This window comes from Hevea brasiliensis, chromosome 4 (assembly GCF_030052815.1).
Source record: "Hevea brasiliensis isolate MT/VB/25A 57/8 chromosome 4, ASM3005281v1, whole genome shotgun sequence".
In the NCBI taxonomy this organism is placed as follows: domain Eukaryota; kingdom Viridiplantae; phylum Streptophyta; class Magnoliopsida; order Malpighiales; family Euphorbiaceae; genus Hevea; species Hevea brasiliensis.
This window is the reverse complement of record NC_079496.1, coordinates 28,170,614-28,184,922: the sequence shown is the minus strand read 5'-3', so window position 1 is coordinate 28,184,922 and position 14,309 is coordinate 28,170,614. Positions and strand designations below refer to the sequence as shown.

At 32.3% G+C, this 14,309-nt stretch overlaps 1 protein-coding gene across 2 annotated transcripts; it reads left to right on the top strand.

Moving 5' to 3' along the window:
• The first annotated feature begins 3,232 nt into the window (after nucleotides 1-3,232).
• LOC110649200 (tricalbin-3) lies at nucleotides 3,233-14,246 on the top strand. 2 transcript variants are annotated; one of them, XR_009148246.1, is made up of 9 exons: nucleotides 3,233-4,356; nucleotides 4,875-5,116; nucleotides 6,048-6,066; nucleotides 9,392-9,597; nucleotides 10,538-10,647; nucleotides 10,796-10,894; nucleotides 13,006-13,444; nucleotides 13,521-13,788; nucleotides 13,987-14,246. XR_009148246.1 is itself a non-coding variant. In XM_058145671.1 (8 exons), exons 1-8 carry the CDS (start codon nucleotides 3,443-3,445, stop codon nucleotides 13,607-13,609), a joined length of 2,118 nt encoding a protein of 705 aa, XP_058001654.1. In that variant the 5' UTR covers nucleotides 3,233-3,442; the 3' UTR covers nucleotides 13,610-14,246. The 2 variants fall into 2 exon arrangements, 1 of the variants encoding a protein (XP_058001654.1); XM_058145671.1 differs by having other exon boundaries at nucleotides 13,521-14,246.
• The last annotated feature ends 63 nt before the right edge of the window (nucleotides 14,247-14,309 follow it).

Below are 14,309 nucleotides of genomic sequence, written 5' to 3'. Positions count from 1 at the left end.
AATTTGGCTTCTATGTTGTCCACTTTTGAAAGTCACTAAATGTGACTCTCTTTTTATAAAGTAGGTATTTGCTAGTATTAGGTTGTATGCCATAGAAAAATTCAGGATGATTTTTCCCTCTTCATTTCGGCTGTCAAAACCAAAACTTCCATGAATATTCTAATAACATTACCTATCACTTCCTACATGTTCATTCAAATCTCCACCAATGAAAACATTCTCTTCATTCGGTATGCTTTGCATTGGATCATCCATATCTTTTTAAAACCTTTATTTACTCTCATTATCTAGTCCTATTTAAGGGGCATAAGTACTAACTACATTTATTGTTTCTCCTTTTAGTACTAATTTTCTACTAGTATAATTCTATCTCCTACTCTTTTCACAACTATTATAACTATTACAACATGAAGATGTACTCATAATGCTATGATTTCTACTTCACTACCTAGATGGTTCTTTGATATGACATGCTATGAATTTAGTTTTGTGTAGCTCATTAATCATTTGTACTTTGATTGACGTTACTATTGTTTGATGATGATTGTACTGATGAATAGTCTGCACACAAACCCACAGGTAGTTATGGAATCATATCTTCAATGTTAATCAATTACTAAATAAATCAAACGTTGAGCAAAAGCTGGAGTATTGGATTGGACAAGTCAAATAAATATCAAAAAGTTCATCAGTTAACAAGCTTTTGTTTCCAAAATGTAAGGAATGTATCTCAAAAATTCAGTTCTAGAAATGAATTGCAATATATCATGTATGAAGAGAAGAAGTCAATTTTTATTTGTTTCGAAGTAGGTGTATTAACAAGAATAGATAAATAAATAAATTGAAAAACAAATCCTAAAATAAATGGAAAAAAAATAAAATTAAGAAGTAAATATTCTGTGAACGTTTCAATTTCAGAGCAAAGGGAAAGTTACCGTAAAGAATGCAAGAAAAAATATATAATATATAAAGCCTGATTTAATTGAGACAAACCCAATTAAAAAAGCAGAAGAAGAAGTCAAAGACACATGGAAAAGGGAAAGAATCATTTACTTTACACAATCTCAATTGCATTTATGACTTATCTAATTTAATAAATAATATTTAATATTACATTTAATATCAATAAAAAATACATAAAAGATCATTACCAAAGAAAATTAAGAAAAAAAAATTTTAATTACACAAAAAGTCACAGACAAAAAAAGAGAAGAAACTTTCCCATATCAATATTTTAATTACACTAATAAAATTAATAAAAATTTATAGAAGTTACGATTGCCATTTAAAATACCTAAAAAGAATAACCACCGTTCTAAGGAATATGAGATGCTTAAAAATCACTATGCATACTAATGTATAAAAATTATAAATAATTTATAATTTTAAAATTATCTCTAATCACAATAAACTATAGAAAATATCTCTTATTAATGATTTCCTTACTTATCTTCTATATGATGTGTTATTGTTTATTTTATACAAAATAATAAAAATTAGAAAGATAATAAAAAGGTCTTATAAAAAGGTAAAAAGCCTATTTTGACCCATTTTGACCCTTAAATTATTAGTCAAAAGTTAATTAAATACTTAAACTTTTTTTTGGATCTAAATAAGCCCTCCAACCTTAAAATTAGATAAAATAAATCTTATATAACTTAATTTTAATCCAATTAAGTTCAACTTTGTCACATGACCACATGTGACAATTAATTTACCGTTAAAGATAATAAAAAAAATAATATAATATTATTTTAAAATCTTTTATTTATTTTTAAATTAAAAGAAATTAATAAAAGAAAAATTAATTCATTTTAACTTCTTTTACATTGTTCTTTTCTTCTGTATTGTTCTTTTCTTCTACATTCTTATTTTCTTTTGCTGCTTCTTCTTCTTTTTCTTCTTCTTCTTCTTCTTCTGTTGTTGCTGCTACTTTATAGTTGACCCGAGTATATGAAGTGCGTCAAAATCGTTGGGGGTTGCTGGTTCGCTTGTTATGTTGTTGGTAGTGGGTTTGGCCAAAGAACAAAAAGAGATGGGTAGTTGGGTGTTTCAGGGAGGAGGGTAGCCAAGTATCTTAAGCCACAACCAAGGCCACCCATTGTTCCACAACTATGGCCGTAGCCTCTACCTCCTCCACCTTTGCATCTATCATACCTAATGCCAAGATATAAAAATTGATGGTAAAGGTTATGAATTTCTTGTTAGATGCCCAATTGACAGTTAATTGGGATTTTCATGTTTTTAATTGATATTAGTTGTTTTACATTGTGATACCCATAATCTGTTTGATGGAAGGTCTGAGAGAAGAGAGAAGCAGAGAGAGTAAATTGGGTTTTTTTTTTATTATAGAGATTTAATAAGTAGCTGTTTACGATTGCTCTATCTTTTTTCCCATTCTCTTTGTTGAAATGCATTTTAATTCACTCATAAAAAATGCAATTGTTGTTTAGAAACAAACTCAATTTGCATTTCTTTTAATAATTAAAGCAATTGACAATTCGTCTTCCTGATTGTGTTCATTTTCTTGTTAGCTTAACTTTTACATACAATATTTTTTTTCGAACAATACTGAGAAAAAAATTCTATTCAAGTATGTGGATATTGAATTGGCTGCTAAATTTCATTGTTTTGATCGTTTCTGCAAATGTTTGGAATTAATTTTTATTTTTTGAAATAAATAAATATTTTTAAAATTCTTTTATATATTTTTAAATATAAAATTAATATTTTACTTAAAAAATAATTAACTTTATTATTTTTTTTTACTGCATTAGGTGATACTGTTAATTTTAACTTATTTGATCTATTTTTTAAATTTTAAGGGCTTATTTAGATCCAAAGAAAATTTAAGAATTTAAATAATTTTTAACTAATAATTTAAGAGTCAAAATAAATTTTTTATCTTATAAAAATTACTTTGAAGTAAACTATTTTTCACTGTCACTTTCCTTCCATTGATTTATTGTATGGTTAAACTAATTTAAATCACAATTTTTTTTATTGTATCACTTTTTATTATTTTATACTATCTCATAAATCTAAATTTTTTCCAAAAAATACATTTATTCTTTAAAATATCTATTTTCTATTTAATAAAAATGTCAACATCTTCTATGTCTAACTCACTTGAAATTTTGAAATTCAAATTTAATAATATAAATTTATTAAAACAATAAAACTTGCTTTCTCATTAAAATATTTATTAATTAATTTATCAATATAATTTCAATAATTAATCGCGCGTTGCGAGATTTCGACCAGTTTGAAAAAATACACACAACAATTAAAATTACCGAACGCGCCCCAGGCTTATCGTCTGAGCTTACAAGTACATGTGCAAGTTTATGGGAAGCGCGTTGGCTCCGACCCACGTGCGCTTAATTCCAAATCTAGAAGGAAGAGAGGATTTTGATTTCGTTATCCACGTCAGCCACAACACATGAATCATGTTCTTCGTTCCCTTTCTTTCCTTCCTTTTGCTTTTACAATCTCCTCCACAATTTCCAATTTTCTCTGCAACTTTCTTCCTTCTCATTTCAATGTCTCTTCATCACTTCTTTCCATCAATATGAACTCCATTCTTTCTTCTTCTTCTTCTTCTTTTGATTTCTCACAGATTCTCTGTCCTTGTAAAAATTCAAACCTCATTTACCCTTCAATCCCTTTATCCAAACGGAGGAGGAAAAAGCTTCACAAGTTCTCTTTCCGTGCTTGTGTATTTCCCACTAATGGCACTGGTAATTCAACCAGGCTTCATACACGAGCGCGAACCCTTCTTCTCAAACAAATTGTTAATGAATTGGAGACCGAACATGAGATTTCGGATGAATCAGCTTCCTCATCATCTTCGTCGTCTATCCAAATGGGCTCAAATTTCACTGGTTTCCAAGAAGATCCTATGCTAGACAAGTTAAGAACTCAATTGGGAGTCATACACCCAATTCCATCTCCTCCAATTAATCGAAATATTTTTGGGTTATTTGTCTTTTTCTTCTTTGTTGGGGTAGTTTTTGATAAGCTATGGACTTCTAGGAAGATGGCCAAGATGGTCGGCGGAGGCGAGCAGCGTGGGCCGTGGCCGCAAGTTCCCACAAGTTTTTCGTTATTCTTGGAGAAGGATTTGCAGAGGAAGGAGTCGGTGGAGTGGGTGAATATGGTGTTAGGCAAATTGTGGAAGGTGTATAGACCCGGGATTGAGAATTGGATTTTTGGGTTGTTGCAGCCTGTCATTGATGATCTGAAGAAGCCTGATTATGTGGAGAGAGTTGAAATTAGGCAATTCTCCTTGGGAGACGAGCCATTGTCTGTCAGGAACGTTGAGCGCAGAACATCACGCCGTGTCAACGATTTGCAGTAAGTTACCTCTTTATCTGCTTTCACTAATTTTCTTATGAAGTCGTGGAAGTTTCAGCACTGTTCTGCTTGGAATTTCTGCTTATTTAGTGCCTGAAGATGTACTCATAATGCTATGATTTCTACTTCACTACCTAGATGGTTCTTTGATATGATATGCTATGAATTTAGTTTTGTAGAGCTCATTAATCGTTTGTACTCTTATTGATGTTACTATTGTTTGATGATGATCGCATTGATGAATAGTTTGCAGACAAACGCACAGGTAGTTATGGAATCATATCTTCAATGTTAATCAATTACTAAATAAATCAACATTGAGCTAAAGCTGGAGTATTGGATTGGACAAATCAAATAAATATAAAAAATTTCATCAGTTAACAAGCTTTTCAATATGAGATATGTCATCTTTTTATTGTCATTGTTATTATTATGAATTTCAGATAGATTCTACTTCAAAAATTCATTACTAACTCCATAAAGCATTTAACTGATTCTTTTCTCTTTGATATGTTTAGGTATCAAATAGGCCTCCGGTATACTGGTGGTGCTCGCATGCTGCTAATGCTTTCACTAAAATTTGGAATTATCCCCATTGTTGTCCCAGTTGGTGTTCGAGATTTTGACATTGATGGTGAACTGTGGGTCAAAGTGCGGTTGATACCATCCGAGCCTTGGGTGGGAGCTGTTTCATGGGCTTTTGTGTCCCTTCCGAAGATCAAATTTGAACTGTCACCATTCCGCTTGTTCAATTTGATGGGTAAGTCATGGTTGATCAATGAAGGAGTTATATCTTTTTTTTTTTTTTTTGGTGTTAGTATTGCTTTCAATATGTTTAATTTTCCTACTTTTTTTGTAAATAACTGCATAAATATTAGTTGTTACATGATTAAAGGAATTAATGATTATGATGCATCCTCGCCAAGTAATTTGCAACTTTCCTACTGGCCTTGGGATAGGAAGATATGTAATTCTAAATTAATTGTCAAAAATGCACAAGGATACCATGCTAACTATTAATGGTTCCAGATGAGAATATCCTAATGATCAATCAACGGAGTCACTGAGCCCTTATTGGAAACTAGAGAGGGGTTTATACTCTCTCTCACACTCTCTCTGTCTCTCTTTCTCACTTAAATTGTTAGATAATTCTCATCTATTCCTTCTCCAGTTGTTTTTGCAATGTAGTTTCAAAGCAGATGTTGAGTCTATCACATCTTAGATGTTTGGTTGTCCAAAGGAATTAGACAAAGATGAATCAAAATAAGTCAGCTGAAAAAATTTTAAAGTTGACACAAGGCTTTTCTAGTAGACACTATACATTTTGTTGGTTTTTGATGAACTTTGTCAAAGGAAACAAGGAATGTGCTGAAGTTATGGTTCTATTCTTCTTCAAACCTGTTATATCCACTGAAGATTTGTGCTAAGTCTTGCTTGCTTTGGGAGACTGCATTTGCTGATTTCTCATATTAAATGGTTCATTTTAGAAATTGGCAGCTGCTTTTGTGATAAATTTATCATATGATTGATAAAATGAAGATGCTTTTAGAATTGGAACCATGCACATAATGAAAAGACATTCTTTTTTGCGTATTTGTTTGTGTTTGCTTTCATATCTAAATCATTTGACATAGGAGATCCTAATATATGTTTCTTCTTTTTTCATCTTTGTGCGCATTGGGCAACACCAGCAATACCTGTTCTCTCAATGTAAGTGAATTTTTGTTACCAAGTCAGTATTAGTTGCACTATATGTTTCTATATTTCTTTATTTCTTTCTAGTTTTTTCTTTTTTTCCCTATTTAGGTTTAAAAGGTAATTTTTCCATTATTGATTTGATTAAATCTAAGGGGCTGTGCAAGCCCCACTTGTCTATTTTACTTGTTCTTGTCTCAGCATTTTATTATATTACAACACAGTTTTATCAAATCTTAACATCCATGTTAGCTTGAACTTTCTGCAATATTTATTAAACTGTTAAATATACTAAGTTAATGGCCTTTGCTGATGTTAGTTGCCATTTACACACTTCTCATCCATCCTAATATGGATTATAGTTATGTGATTTAATGGTTAAATTGTTACTTCACTGTCATAAGGATGGATTCATCTTTCATTTCTTATTGAATTATGCATCCTGAGACTAGTGTATTTTCCATGTTTCTTAACTTACCTGGCCATTGTTTTTGCTGAACTTCTAAGCTTTTTCTTATATTTTTCATGTCTTTTTCCCCTTGTTAAATGTGGTGTGAAAATAGTGAGCTGGAAAATAATAAAAAGAAAGGGCAATGGTTATAAGATAATTAATTGATGCAAAATTGGTATAAATCAGGGAACTGGAATTCTGCATTCATGATGAGCACATCCACACAGACAATATCTGTCTACCAAGAATGTGAAGTTTATAAAAAATTGGGCTAAATAGCGTAACTTGATCTATGTCTTATATTGTACAGTGCTTGAAGCTCTGGATAATATTGGGCATAGGCCAGTATGAATGCCCATTTCTTCTTGTGCCCTTCTGTATTTGCTACAGGCATAGAATCCTCACATCTGTTCTTTTCCCAATTTCAGAAAATTGATACTGGAAGTAGATATTTGCATTATATATGCATAAAGTATTGGGAATTGCATCTGGTGTCAATGAAAATTAATTCTGGTTCAGTTAATGTAGGCCATTATTTTTGTTGCTCTTTGATGAAGTTTTATTTTTGGTAGGCTTTCATAGTCAATAACCAGAGATCAAACTGTCTATATTTGAAAATTCAGTTTGTTATCCCAAAATTTTCGAACTTATGGTTAGGGAAATTGGACTGCAATGCAAGATGCATTAGGCCTAGCCAATATACACTTATTGATTCAATGAACAATGGTCTATTTTATGCATTTTAAGTTCTATTTTAGGGGGTCATCCTGCCTAGTTATGCTTGCTCTTGTTAAATGCCAGTTAATCATAGGAGCTTTCGTCCAATACTATCACTTTCTTACTTCAGAGACTGGCTTTTTTTTTAACCTTTGAGATTTTGCATTGACTTTAATGCCTTGTTAGGGTGGGATGGCTCAAATTCTTATTTTATTTATTTCTTTATAAAGCTAACATTTGGGAATTTCTTTTTGAAAGTTTGTACATTAATGGTCATACATTAATCTTAATGCCAATGAAGATGCTAAATTGTTGAAAAATAATCCACATAACATACACGCAGAAATTAGAATAACAAACACAAAAGGAGAGAAAATAATACATGAAGAACTTAAGAAATTTGGCAATTTGCCTATGTCCCTACAAAGCGTCTTGCAATTGTTCACTACAGGTGCCTTTTTATATAGAGTAGGATTTTTCCTCTTTACACTAGTAATATGAGAAACTCTTAATTACAAGATTAAAACCTCATAATTAGAACCATCCAGGGCTAACAATATTGTTCTGTACCATGAGGGGCTTGCCCCCATGCACCCCCTCACCTATTTGCTTATAGACCATTCAAAAAGTTGGATATTCTCCACCATGGGGTTTCACAAATAGAGGCTTTAACCATGCTCACGGAAACCCCATTGCCTAGAGCTTTAGGTGTGGATCATTTTCTTTGAATATGACCATGACTGCAGGTTATAGTTTCAAATTGTTAAAAATCCCACATCTAAAAAGAACACCAAGCGTAAAGGGTATATAAGGGTGAAAGACCAACTAATAGATTATATCTAACCTTTTAGCAATTATTAGTCCAAGCCCAAGTAAGCATAAATTTCATACTTCATGGATTCTAGCATTCAGCTCAATTATTCGCCTCCACCCTTCAATTTAAAATTCTAATATGGTATCAAAGTAAGTCAGGCTCGGTTGCAATTTTATTTCTCGGTGTTGCCGCTACATTTTAGTTTTGGGCTCGTCTGGATGGTTAGTCCTAGTGAGACCGAATTTGGTTTCAAAGGAAGGGTTTCAAGTGCCAACTGGATGTCCAATCTCGGTTGCCACTTGAGGGGGAGTGTTAAGAATCTCACATCTAATAAAACACTATGTGTAAAGGTGTAAGGGTAAAAGGCCCACTAACCAGTAGGTTAGTTCTAACATTTTAGCAATGGTTGGTCGAAACCCAAGTAAGCTTAAATTTCATGCTTCTTGAATTCTAGCCTCAAGCCCAATTATTCACCTCTACCCTTTAATTCAAAATTCTAATACAAATCATGGAAAGGGAATGTATGTGTTGATGATCAAATAAAAAGAATCACAAAAGAAATTTTATGTTAACATGATTGTTATGCTATTGTACTGCATTCATTTTTGTCTTTTGGGATGCTTGACATTCTTAACATTGAAGATGTTTTATCTAGAACGTAGATGAAGTACTATATTTTTCGTGTTTTCTTTGAAACACTCAAGTCCTATATAAAAATGCCAAATAGTTGCCCTTTCACACTTCATTCCACTTGCTATCTAGCATACTCAAATCAATTAAGCCATAATCCCAAACTAGTTGGTATCCAATATATTAAACAGAATTTGTAGTTCTCATTATCAACATGTTTTTTTTTGGGACTTCTTATCTTGTATTAAACCACTTATATTTTGCAATTATAGTTTTCATTTCAAATTTTTTTTTTTTTTGAGATTTCTTGTTTTGCATTGAACCACCAATCTATTTTCAGCACTGCCCCATTTCTTTTTTCTTCTTATAGGAATTTCCTTACGGTGTTGTAAGAGAATGTTGCCATATGAATTCCAAATGTGCTTTTGTTTGTTTTTTGGTGGGTAATGACACTGATGGCATCATCATAAAATCCATATTTGTTACTTGATATTGTATGTTAAGCATCATATTGTGATTTTGTCCCCTTTTTTTTCTTTTTATTTATTTTTTTTAATAAATAATCTTTTATTATTTGGGTTGGCTTGGCAATTTAAGATAAAATTATGGACCCTAGCATTTAGTGATGTGGATTGATGTTTTGGTTATTTGTTTATGCTCTGTACAGTTTGTGCTAAGATTTTGAGTGATTTGCTCCTTAAAAAAAATGATTCACTGCATTTTATTAGGTTTTTGACGAAACTTCTTACTGAGGATTTACCTCGACTATTTGTTCGTCCAAAGAAGATTGTCTTGGATTTTCAAAAAGGAAAAGCAGTTGGCCCTGTTGCAAATGATTTCAGATCAGGAGAAATGCAAGAAGGCAACAATGATTTTGTTGGAGAGCTATCAGTTACTCTTGTAGATTCTCGGAAACTTTCCTATGTCTTCTATGGTAGAAATTACTTCTTTCCTTTTCTTTCTCATGTTTCTTTAAGTTTATCACCCATCTAGGGAGAAAAATAAACTTATGCCATAGTTGCAATTCATAAGAGGACTTTTGCTTGCCATATCTAGTAAATAGTAACTGAATTATATGATGCCTATCTGATGTAGCAAAGGAAAAATAATTTTTGTAGATTTGTTCATGTAATTTTTAGTTTTGATAATTTAGTAACATTTGGAACGTATTTCATGTAAGGTATAGGACAAGACAACGTAAGGCTAGACAAATCAAATAGTTGTCCTATCTTGTACTTGATGTATGTAGGACAAGACAGATTAATTATACAAAATAATTATTGATATAGCAAAAAATAGATAAATATTATGTTAAATAAACAAAATATTACATATATAATATATAAATTAATTTCCAAAATATCAATTTCTTTCAGTTTGAAATATTTAAGAAATATAATATTTATTTATGTTCTTTTATCGAGTATTTTTTTTTTTAATGTATAGTTTTATTATTCTTGTCCCATACGAAGTGAAGAGACAGAAAAAGAAAGAAAGGATTGGGTTGGGCAATAGTATATATTTCTAGAGTCCAATTGGTGCAACAAACATAGACGAGTGTTTTTTTCCCTTTGACTTTCTCCCTCGGAAGGAAGAATGCGGGCTATTACGTGTTCGTGTTTTAATTGAGTCATAAATATTTGAGTGTTCTTTTACTTCAGCACTTTTGCATTGATATGATACATTTTTGACGTGGTAAATTTATGACACACATACAATATATATTGTCTTCCCCTTCCCTGACTTCAGCATTGTCAGACACTCAATGTCCATTTCATAACAGAAGTAAAGAACATATAAAACATTGATCACCAGTGAATATGGTCTCTTGGTTCTCTTATACTTTTCTGCCTTTCATATGCCCTGTTTATTAGGTAAAACAGATCCATATGTTGCTCTAAGCCTGGGAGATCAAACCATACATAGTAAAAAGAACAGTCAGACCACTGTCATTGGGCCTCCTGGTCAGCCAATTTGGAATCAGGTGAAGCTTGTTATAGTTTGTTTTTTGCATAGTGTGTTTCATGTATTAACAAAGATTTCTTTCCTACTGGAATCGTATACCTCAAGGATGCATTTAACTTGAAGCAGTAAGATTTCATTAAATTAACCATTTTTTATGACTTTGGCAGGATTTTCATATGCTTGTTACAGATCCTAGGAAACAAAAATTATACATCCAAGTGAAAGATTCCCTTGGATTTACAGATTTCACTATTGGTACTGGAGAGGTAAATATCTTATTCTCTGAACAGATTTTTCTGGAATTAACATGAGCTCTCCAATCTCCTATGTGTTGGCATGGTTTAATAGCCAAATGCATCTATAGGCCCCTGCACTGTACTGCAAAGTGCAATTGGGCCCCTCTTGTTTTATTTTGTTCAATTGGATACAAAGCTTTTATTTTTGGATCAAATTGACCTCTCTCAACTCAACTCAACTAAGTTTTTATCCCAAAAATTTGGGGTCGGCTATATGGATTCTCTTTCTCAACTTTAAACGATTTTGAGTTAAATATTTGGAAATTTGTAATGCTTCTAGGTCATGTTGTACTACTCTCTTCCAAGTCAGTTGCCGACCTCTCTAAGAATGAAAAATCCTATAAATTGCTGACAAAGAAAAAAAAAAGTGTTTTTGGTTTGTCAAATGGAGCAATTTTGTGTTCGATTTATCTATGTAAAAACATTAGGAAGAAAAACCAGTTTTCTGGTTGCTGGGATCCCAATCTCTTTTTTGCTGGTTTGTGATTCAACGTGGTAAAGAGAGAACATTGCTGGGGATGACAGAGGTGGATTCAAGTTTTCCTTTTCTTTAGAAAAGAAAAATTATTACATTATTGATATAATATAAAAGGACTAATAATTGAAAATCTAAAAATAACACAATAATAATATTTTTGGACGTGTTGATAGTTCCCACTTTTTTTATTCATAAAAGGCTAATTTGTACCAAAAATAAAATTTTATATCATAATGAACAAAATAAACAAGGAGGGCTCAATTGCACATTTCTATGTAGCATAGGGGCTTTTCAGTTCAATGTATATATAGTACAGATGCATTTGGCAGGGTTTTTATCTCATGGCAACTTTCTTACATGAATGTTTGACATGCACAAATAGTGTGTATGTGTATAAGTTGACCTGACCTCTTTCCATATATAGACTTCTGGGCAGTAACTGCTTTATTTGACAAAGCCTTCTGCCTAGAACTAGGTTAGTGCAACAGTCTAAGTAAATCATGAATAGAACCAAAACTCACTTCTCTGATTCTGTTTTCGTTTTATTGTTTATTTTTCAGATTTGGTTTTGGTAAACACTTCTAGTACTTAAATTCTGGAAAAATAATTAAGCAGATCCCTAATGATGTAATTTTGGGAATATTACTTTTTTTTTTTTCTGCATGTTGCTATTCATTTATGGGTAACTCATCCTGCGCCTATAAAAACTAAACATGCTACTACTTATGCAAACTTTTCAAAAACCTGACCTTTTCAGTTTTCACTTTCTCACTGCCAACTTCCAGACACCATGTTATAAATTCAGAGTTAATTGTTAGTTTCCTATACACTCAGTTTGCCTAAGTGTCATTTGTATTTCCTTTTCCAGTATTGCTTATGTTTTGGCTAGTTTTCTGTGTTGCTTAGATTTGGTTAGTTTCCTTGGTTTCCTGGATGCTTAAATTGTGGGTAGTTACCAAGTTAGTTTGAATAAATCATATTTTCCAGCGAGGTCAAGTTTCTGTAGAACTCAGAGATTGAAGAGTACTCTCTCAACAAGTTCTTATTTTAGTAGAAAATAGGTCATAAGGGGAGGAAATCTTAAAGGCATAACCCATTGCACTCTGATTTCCAAGTTAATTGTCCCATAACCAGATCAGTTTCCCAGAACCATAACACACCGTCTGCCTTCTTTGTCTTGTATCCTTTCTCACTTTGAACAATCTATGTCATAGGTTGAAGACAATAAACTGTGCACCAATCATCTAAGCCTATCAACTCAATTTCTTCATACTTTAAAGGATGGATTGATATCATCAGGTGTTTCTAGATACCAAGAGTTTAGTAGGAAGTGCAAAGTGGTGTTGATTGCTATTGAACTTCCACAATTTCATAATATGTGTAACTTTTGTTTCCGTTGCATTGGCTCATAAGTTACACTTCTTTAATCCAGTTCAAGTTCCATGTTCTAGGATACCTTCTTTATCTTTCCAAGTTTATCACTGAGAGTGCAAATGGTGTTGACTACTTCATAAGCAAGTTGAAATTCCAATTGAGCAGTTTTCTGCAGTTAATGTCTTCCAACATTCTTGTATAGTTTTCTAAAATCCAATGATATTTTCAGGTTGATCTAGGATCTCTCCAAGACACAGTACCAACAGACAGGATTGTGGTTTTACGAGGAGGTTGGGGACTGTTCAGAAAAGGCTCCTCTGGAGAAGTACTACTTCGACTAACTTATAAAGCATATGTTGAGGATGAAGATGATGACAAGACTGCAGTGGAGTCCATTGATACAGATGCTTCAGATGATGAGTTGTCTGATTCTGAAGAATCAAATGCTACTTCCATGTCAACTGAAAGGGAGTCATATAGTGAATCAGATAAAGAGTCATTTATGGACGTTCTAGCAGCTTTAATTGTCAGTGAGGAATTTCAAGGGATCGTGGCATCTGAGACAGGAAGCAACAAAGTTTCGGATGATGTCTCAGCTGCAGCATCACGTAGTCTTAATACTGAATCAATTCCTTCAGATCTGAACAACAATCCTGAAGGTTCTGGAGGTATCAATTAGTTCTATATTTGTGGGTTGGTTCAACTATGCTTTTTGTAATGCACATTTCAACTTGTTAATCGCAGGATCAGTCATATTCTGGCTTGCTGTGTTTACAAGCATATCGGTTCTAATTGCTGTCAATATGGGTGGCTCAAGTTTCTTCAACCCTTGATATGACATGGAAAAGCTTGCAAAGAGTTGGTTTTAGTACTCCTGCTTAAGAAAGCAATTCCTAAATCTTCTTTCTCCTTATCTGGGCATTTGTTGTCAGTAGAGGAAACACCATAATTCAGCAAGCATGGAATGGTGGACCCATTTGGTTAACTTAAAAAGGGGACGAGAATTTAAATGGTAATGACATATTCCCACTCTTTTAAAGTGCAGAAATCACTCTATAAGTTTCATGCTCTTAATTTTCAGTGTCATTTTGAACTTAATTAAACAATTAATATTTTATTTAAAATGGTTTTATGATTTTATGATGTTTTTAGAAAAGAGTTGCGGATTTGACATGATCTTCATTTGATTTGCAACATTGTTTCATTGCAGGTTGAGACGGTGAAGCAAAGGGCAAACCCACCCTCACATGATGGGGATTCTTACCTCCTAGTTGGTTTTTAGTAGAGAAATATTCTTTTGGCGGCTGGAAATTGATGAATTAGGTGTCATTTTTATATATTGGTTTTGGTTGGGTATTTACTGTGAATGTGAAGTGAGAGCATTCATTATTTTTGCCGATTTATTTTTAATTGTAATTTATATCTCAATTGCTATTATTTATAAAAATTGAATCCATAAAATTTATTCTATTTCTGCATAGCTTTCTTTATGGTATGTGTCATTTACAAGATTTCATAGAAAAAATAATAATA

What these genes read in the sequence shown, in the direction of transcription:
- LOC110649200 (XM_058145671.1), top strand. Translation starts at nt 3,443, where the DNA reads ATGAATCATGTTCTTCGTTCCCTTTCTTTCCTTCCTTTTGCTTTTACA. An exon ending in CGCCGTGTCAACGATTTGCA is followed by an intron (nt 4,357 to 4,874) that starts GTAAGTTACCTC and finishes TGATATGTTTAG; the next exon opens with GTATCAAATAGGCCTCCGGT. An exon ending in CAATCCTGAAGGTTCTGGAG is followed by an intron (nt 13,445 to 13,520) that starts GTATCAATTAGT and finishes TGTTAATCGCAG; the next exon opens with GATCAGTCATATTCTGGCTT.